This window comes from Nicotiana tabacum, chromosome 18, assembly GCF_000715075.1.
Source record: "Nicotiana tabacum cultivar K326 chromosome 18, ASM71507v2, whole genome shotgun sequence".
Classification (NCBI taxonomy): domain Eukaryota; kingdom Viridiplantae; phylum Streptophyta; class Magnoliopsida; order Solanales; family Solanaceae; genus Nicotiana; species Nicotiana tabacum.
In genome coordinates, this window is record NC_134097.1 from 100,622,452 (window position 1) to 100,631,074 (window position 8,623).

The following is an 8,623-nucleotide window of genomic DNA, read 5'->3' on the forward strand; positions in this document are numbered from 1 at the left end:
TGAAATTATAGTCAATTGCGACTTGGAATGTGATATTGAATTAGTCACATTGCATTTGATTTTGTAATATTGAATTATAACTAACTATACAGTATACACGTATTTACAACTAATCTACAATGTATCTATAACTCTCTACCCAGTTAAATAAAACTACAATATCATACAACTTAAATACAATTATTATACAAATTTTATACAATATGTCTTTTGTATATTTTGTATCTGATTTGCATATATTTTGTGTGTGGTGTATGCTTTTTCCTCTCTAAAATTCCAATAAAAACTTACTCTCTTAATACAATTTTGATACATATCAATAACTTTATGTGAAAAGATAACTTAAATACAAATTTTATACAATGATTCATACATAATATAACTATTTTTTAACTTTCATACAATATTCAAATAACAAAATATATATAACTACAACATAATACTCCCTCTGTTCCCGTTTATGTAAATCTATTTCCTTTTTAGTCCATTCCAAAAAGAATGACTCCATTCTAAATTTGGTAACAATTTAGCTTAAACTTCCAACTCTACCCTTAATGAGAAGCATTTATAACCACACAAATACTCAGGACCCCTTTTTGACTTGTTTAGGACCACAAATTCTAAAAGTCTTAATCTTTTCTTAAACTTCGTGCCCAATCAAACATGTTCACATAAATTGGAAAGGAGGGAGTACAATTTATCTACAATTTTACTACAACTTTACTATAATTTCATAACTATCTTGTATGTCATGTCTTCTTCTTCTTCTTCTTCTTCTTCTTCTTCTTCTTCTTCTTCTTCTTCTTCTTCTTCTTCTTCTTCTTCTTCTTCTTCTTCTTCTTCTTCTTAGAGTTTCAATCTGAAATTCGGCTAAAATCAAGTCTAATCTTTACCAAACACCCTCAAAATTGAGATATAAACTCCAAATAATATTCTCAATTATTTGCAACAACACGCAATCCAAACAAATAATCGCTTTTGAAAACCCAAATTCAGTTTCAAAGCTTCAAAGCTTTTTAATGGTAGTCAATGGTGGAAACTCTATACAGCAAGAAATCCATTGATGAATTACTACAATATCTTCGTCTTGAATTTAGTACTTCAATGTTTGTAATCCGCACTTTTGAGTTGCAATCTTTGTTCTGTGAACTCTAAATTTTATAATAACCAATTAAGTGTGAAAGTTCTACTGCTGAAATCATATTCTTTTATTAAGATCATACTACTGGAAAGAAAGCTAGACGATGGATACATTAGAAAAAGCAGAAAGAGTGGACAAGTATAAAGAAATAGGGAAATAACTGATATTCTTTATTCAATTCCTAATATAAATGGATACTCATTCAAAACTTTTTTGTATATAATTGGTAAATTGTATATAACCATGTAATTAAATTGAAATTTGAGTAGGGACTATGGAGGGTAATAATTAAGGTTTAAATTTCCCACCCATAAGAGGCATCATGGGCCGGGAATCCACATTGGCGCCAACTTTATACCTCTAAACCACGTAGGAGACGGTTAAGTTTTTCACATAAATAAGGAAAACTGTCGCACAAACCTCGCCCTTTCAAACTCTTATTCCAACTTCTCAAACTACACATCCCTCAATATCAACATCCAAAAACCCTAGTTCTTGATTCTTCACAACATGAGTACTCTCCCTATCAAGGAAGAAATCGTCGACCCAACAGACAACTTAGATATACCAACAAACAGTACTACTGCTATGATGATTCCTGTAAGCAGTAGCAATGTTTTTTTTGGTTCTTGTTTTGATTATAGTGATGATGATATGGAAGGAATTAGTCCATTGAAAAAGATGAGAGCAGAAGCTGCTTTGCCAGTAGGGTTTGTTGATCCTCTTCCTCCCGAAGAGCGTGCGGCATGGCAACAGTCTCGTATTAATGCTGGCAAGGCTAGTAGTATTGGTTTTATTGCTCCTTTGCGGTCGGTTCGTCCAAAAGCCGAGTATCGTGACGTACCTTTTTCGCGCAATGATCAGCTGGTAGTAGTGGCTGGAGAAAAGCAGGTTGTTGCTCCTGCTAATATTCCAAGTTGTAAGCAGTTCTGGAAAGCTGGAGATTATGAAGGCATTGATGGTGGTTTTTCTGCTGGTCATTCAGGTAATCTTTGACTAGTTCTTTGACTGACTACTTTATTGAGTACTCTTCTCCTAAAAAAGATGATGGGGTTGGAAAAAATCCTGGTAAGAAGCGTTTTCGCTTTTTAATGGGAAGCAAGGGCCAAGCTACATGTCTTAAAGGACGGTCAATTTCTTTGTCGTAAAATTACACTGCCTATATAGGTAAAATATTAGGTTTTAGAGATATATAACATATATCGAACACCCTTTGTTGTGGAAATTTTTTACTTTCTTTCAAGTTTGAATACCCTTGGATGATGGGGTTGGAGGATGAATGCATGAAAAAATTTCTTCTGTATTATGAAATTAAGTTCTTATAAACAGTACCCTGGAAATCACAATTTTTTACAGTACGGAGTATGAAAGTACTACTACTAGACACAGTGTTATTTTATAGCTAAAAATATTTCAAGAGAGGTCTATTCCTTTCTGGACAGAGGGAGTATTTGGTATACGGATATTTTACTATTGAATCAACTTGTCAAACCATGCTAGAATGAAAAAAGTAGCATTATGGTGGCCAAAAGCAGTGGCTTTGACAGAAATCAAGCATTAATGATTTATTGAGATCTACTTTCAATTCAGAGAGCTTTCAGAACCGTTACTCCTAGTTCTCAGCTTACATGTTCGTCAAATTGAAAACTGATAGAAGAACTAAGCACACAAGATATCATAAGCTTTTCCCAGTTTCCTTCTACCTATGTTGCAGGTTTGAATTTTCCAGTAAAGGAAAGAGTTTTTGGACATTGCCACATAATTTAATCTAATTGATGGATGTCATGGTTGACCAGTATTTGAACTCATGTGCAATGTAGCCATGAATGACTTGAATTTGGGATGGAATTCAGAGTTTGGTAGATGTGTTCGCCAATTATTGGCATAGTCTTGCTTCCTGATGCTACTTGTTGTTTTAAAAAGCAAATTAATGGAGATAATATCCCAATAGTTCATTTAGGAGCGTTGCATGCATAACAAAGTTTCTTTTTTCGTTAAGGCATCGTAACTTACTCTCGAAATCAAAACAAAAACATCTGAGCATCTAATTTATACCTTAAGCAATGAGTGGGGTAGTATAAGCTTATATGCTTCTCTAAAAACCTTTACAATATATATATACCAGAAGTGAAAAAATATAATATTGTGGCTCAACGAGTTTATTTGTCGAGGTGGAGAAAGTAGCTTTGACTGGCTGAAGACAAGGTCCAAATCATAGCTAGCTAGAAAAGTAGCCTGAAGTAGAGAGATAAGCCTCGACTAGCTAACAATGTGCTTGAAACAAAGTTGAAGGCTCGATGGGCTAAATTGAGTGAAAGAGAGCCTAGAGAATATTGATGGCCTGATGGTCAGTTGAGGGAGGGAAACCTAGAGCGACAGAACATGTCGTGAGAGAACTGTTAACGCTGGGCTTACTGAGCTGTCTCTATTTTCATGTGAAAGAATTTTAGCATCCAACTCAAAAGCGTTAAGACAATAGGTGAAAAATAACTAGCAGCTTCATTTATATGATTTCATACGTGCAGTTGGCATGGATCATGTGAGGGTTCACCCAAAATTCTTGCATTCAAATGCCACCAGTCATAAATGGGCTTTGGGAGGTAATGTCTGTCGCAAATTAAAGCTTGATCTTTGATTTAGTTTCATATTCCTCAACTCAATTTCTCCCCATATATTAGTGGGAGATTTCTCTTTGTTGATGTTTACATGATCTTGTTCTCTGCACCAGCTTTTGCTGAGCTTCTAGACAATGCTATGGACGAGGTACACATGCTATAGTTTCCTGTTCCTTTATTGCCTTCTCTGTTCTCCCTACTTAAAATATTATCCTTTCAGGTTTGCAATGGAGCTACCTATGTCAGCGTAGATGTGCTTGACAACAAGAAAGAGAAGGGCAAAATGTTATTAGTTGAAGGTATATTTATCCACTCTCCTTGTATAGTTTTTGGTCATTTTTTCTTTATTTGAGTAGATGGTTCTCTGGATTCTTAAAGTTTTTCGAGAGAATCCACTTTCTTGTTCTAGAGACCATAGTTGTGGATCCAATATTTGATCAATATGTCATGAAATCTCTTGCTCTAAAGTTGGTAGGGAGCTCTTTCTTGTTCGAATCTTGAACTTATTCTTTTACAAATGGCACTGCAGATAATGGCGGTGGAATGACTCCTGATAAAATGCGCCAATGCATGTCTCTTGGATATTCTGCAAAAAGCAAATTAGCAAATACCATTGGCCAATGTGAGTTTTTATATTTGTTGCAACACCTAAACTATTTTTGTTGTATCACTAAAATTTCCTCTTGGAAACTGCTTTTCAGTATGCAACAATTACCTTATTATTTTGTAATGTTTTGCAAGATGGAAATGGTTTCAAGACCAGTAGTATGAGACTAGGGGCAGATGTGATTGTATTCTCGCGTTGTCAGGGAAGGGACGGAACAAGGTACTTTATGGTGCTAGTACCTGTTGCTTGCTAGTTTCTCATGCAGTCGTCTTCCTAGATATTATGATTGCAATTTCTGAAGTAATATGTTCTTTTTGTTTTCTGTAGCACAACACAAAGTGTTGGAATGTTGTCATATACATTTTTAAGGAGCACAGGAAAAGAAGATATTGTTGTTCCAATGGTATGACTACCTGGATACTGCAATGAGCACATTCTTGTTGTTTTGTTGGATAACTAGAACATATTAGCACTATATTTGCTTGATTCTTCAAATTTTCTTACTTTCTGTTTGAAAATTAGAGTTTTCAATCAAGATAGTTATTACAGCCGGTTTTGTATTTCGTAAACAGTCATTTAGTTGTAGGAATACAAATTATTGAATATGCTTGTTGTACTTTGCAATGTGAAGATTGATTTTGTGAAGAGAGAAGAAACTTGGGAAATGCTGACTCGATCTTCAGTTGATGACTGGAAAAGAAATTCAGAAACGATAGTACAATGGTCTGCTTATGAAAGTGAAGAGGATCTCTTCCAGCAGGTATTACCTATTGGCTCTTTATGTAGTTGTAAAGGATGAAAATATATTTTGGTAACTGTGAACTATCTTTTTTTCTGATGCATGTTTCCGCGTTTAAGGTTGCTACTATTGTTTCCGTTCATTAGTTCTGCTCCTAATGTTATTGTTCTTCTTTGTTGTAGTTTGAATTATTGAATGATCAAGGCACACGAATTATCATATACAATCTTTGGGAGGATGAAGAAGGAGCAACAGAACTTGACTTTGACACCGATCCACAAGTATTCTGCTTTTCTTGAATTCAATATCCCAAACCCCTATCTTTTGTTTCTTAGATGGATTATGCTTTTATCTTCTTCAGGACATTCAAATCAGGGGTGTTAGTCGAGATGAAAAGAAGATTGAGATGGCAAAACAATATCCTAACTCCAGGCATTTTCTAACTTATCAGCATTCTTTAAGGGTAAATATACTTTTTCGGAATTCTTCAAAGATTGAAGCTTTATTTAAGATCTACTTCACGTACATTCTATTGGTTACTTTAACAAGGTTCAGGAAAAAGTATAAGGGTTATTGCATTGCATATTAGTCTTCTGGAATTGACTTATGTCTTGATCTTTTGTTCTCAGAGTTATGCTTCAATTTTGTATCTGAGGCTAGCTCCTGGATTTCGAATAATTTTGCGGGGAAAAGATGTTGAACATCATAATTTGGTAAATGACATGATGTTATCTGAGGAAATCACCTACAGACCGCAACCCGTTGGTGATGAAACATCCAAGGATCCAAATGTAACCATTTTTTCCCTCTAAAGTTTCAAGCTTGATTTGCTATTTTAGAAGTATTTTTGCCACTTTTGACTTTTCTAGCAATCATAATTTTTCTCATAATAGGCGGTAGCTGTGGTAACCATTGGTTTTGTGAAAGATGCAGAACATCACATTGATATTCAAGGTTTCAATGTTTATCACAAGAACCGGCTAATTAAGGTATAACTTTTTCTTTCTCAAGGGATCATAGTTGGATTTTAATGCTGGTGTAGGCGAAATTTCAATGCACATGTCGAATTAGTTCTTTGTAAATCCACTATTTATATATATCAGGAGAAAATGTGGGATAGGACAACCTGCTAGTTGAAGTTTTTGTATATACCAATTCGTTTTAATTCACATACTGCAATTTTGTATTATTACTTTTGATTGCATCTGCTTAGCTGATGCATTTCTTCTTTGTCAGCCTTTCTGGAGGGTGTGGAATGCTGCTGGAAGTGATGGTCGTGGCGCGATAGGTATTATTTTCATGAGGAATCAGTGATTTAGTGACATGATATCTTATTTTGGACTTTTTAATTGATATTCTTTACCTCATAGTGTTAAACTTCTATAAATTACTTTTCTGGTTTCCTTTTTTCGTAACAGGTGTCTTAGAAGCTAATTTTGTCGAACCAGCTCATGATAAACAGGGTTTTGAGCGCACAATTGTCCTAGCTAGACTTGAGGCTCGTTTACAAGCGATGCAGAAGAAGTATTGGTATGTTCCATTGAGTTTCCTCAACATTATAAGTTTGCTTTATTTACGAAGAGTTTATTTCATTTATAGGTCTTCAAACTGCCATTTAATTGGTTATGCTAAGCGTCGCAATGTAAAGAACAGTGTCTCTCCTGAGAAAGAAACGAACACTTGTGCTAACAGCAAGTCCTGTTCCCGGTTTTCCTCCAACGGCCACACAACTTATAATGACAAATCTAAATCCAAATCCACTGGAGGAGAACACGAGAAGGGACCAGTTCATTCTTCAACACAAGCGAGAAACCAGACTATGTCTGGAGAAACTCAGCAAGCGCGTTTATCAAATAAGCAAACTGCTCAAACTCCAGGAATTTCAGTTGTGAAGGTAAATTATAAATAGACAAGCTATTGTCATTCTTTTCTTGTTCATTAAATTCTGTCATTCTTTCCATATGCCTAACCAGTGTTACATTGCCTTTGTTTACGACTAATTCATTATCGAGCATTTATTTTCTATTCCATGTTCAACTCCCAAAAAAGGGCAGCCTGGTTCACTAAATTCCCGCTATGCACGGGGTCCAGGAAAGGGCCGGACCACAAGGGTCTATTGTACGCAGTCTTACCTTGCATTTGTGCAAGAAGCTGTATCCACAGCTCGAATCCTGTGACCTCCTAGTTACATGGCAGCAACTTTATTTATTTCGTTTGATGAATTACTTTGTAATGGCTGAGACCAGTACTATTAGTCGACAGTCTTTAGGATTTCCCAATCATTAATTTTCTCTCTTTTGTCATTTTCATTGAAAACAGGTGGAAGATACTGTGTCCAACTTGAGAGAAGAGAATCAGAGTACTAAGAATAGGTCAGTAAATTCTCAATAACTTGGTCAATTGATGCTCTTTGGTTGCAAAATTTATGGCGAAGACTCAATGTGGATCATCTATTTGCTTCCTGCAGTTTACAACAAGTATTGCGCGATTTGCAGTATGAAAGAGACAGGAATAGGACTCTAGAAGGCAAAGTAAGTGATAATTGTGATCTAAATGGTAGATGTGTTGGTCCCTTATATTATACTTAAGTCTTTAATTATCTAATCACATATAATATCAGCTTAAGGCAGCAGAAAAGAGGATATCAGACCTTGACAACAATCATGACAATTTAGCTCTCATGCTTATAGAAGAAAGAAGACATTGGCAACAAGAAGAAGAGAGTTTAAGATGCAGATTAAAGGTGAAATTGATATGTTTTTGTTTTCCTTTTAACTTTATGCAGACTATGTCACTTGTCCTACTTCAACCATTTTCCCCCTTTTTTCTGGTTAGGATGCTTCTGTTACCATAGACGGGCTGCTCAAGAAAGTGAAGGTGCTAGAAAGTAGGATAACCTTTAGTTGCAAAACCGAACGTTGAGGTAGCAACACGAAATACACAGTTCAACAACAACTCTTCAATCCAATGCTAACATGTATATTAGATTTATTTTTCCTATGGATGTAATTGCTTGTACAAAAACAAGTTGGCTCTTCTGCACAGGAATTCAGATCTCATATGCCTAGAGTGGAAAAACAGGAAACGACTTAATTATAAGTTAACAAAGATTAATAGTTTCGAGTTTTCTCTTTATTGTAACTCAACTTGTGACATACCTTTTCCCAGTAATTTTCATTAGTTTCTCAAGTGATTTAATTTGTCCCGTTGTGAAGATACTATTCGATGCTAAATTATGTGAAGCACTACAAAGAAATTCCATTTGCTAGAACTACCCTCCTTTGTGCTCTAGCAGTAAAAAAGAATTTACTGAAATTGATGCTCACATGATTTTGTGCATTGCAAGTAAGTATTTTAGCTCCCGGTTGGACATAGATTTTGGCTACTTTTTTCCAATTTTTTAATATTTCATGTTCATGAAATTTGATCAGTAAAATGCTTGTTTAGACACAACTTCAACTTCCAAAAATTATTTTTCAACACAACTTCAAAAACTCTTTTTTCATGTTAAATCTTTGTCC

General features: G+C 35.1%; 1 protein-coding gene across 1 annotated transcript; it reads left to right on the plus strand.

Moving 5' to 3' along the window:
- Positions 1-1,582: 1,582 nt before the first annotated feature.
- On the plus strand, positions 1,583-8,260 carry LOC107805192 (protein MICRORCHIDIA 7-like). The gene is made up of 19 exons (XM_075236497.1): positions 1,583-2,126; positions 3,667-3,741; positions 3,870-3,904; positions 3,977-4,055; positions 4,286-4,378; positions 4,498-4,582; positions 4,691-4,766; positions 4,995-5,123; positions 5,285-5,383; positions 5,464-5,565; positions 5,732-5,893; positions 5,996-6,091; positions 6,339-6,390; positions 6,521-6,632; positions 6,702-6,996; positions 7,422-7,474; positions 7,570-7,633; positions 7,723-7,845; positions 7,938-8,260. The coding sequence occupies exons 1-19, from the start codon at positions 1,652-1,654 to the stop codon at positions 8,022-8,024; spliced, it is 2,292 nt and encodes a 763-aa protein (XP_075092598.1). The 5' UTR covers positions 1,583-1,651; the 3' UTR covers positions 8,025-8,260.
- The last annotated feature ends 363 nt before the right edge of the window (positions 8,261-8,623 follow it).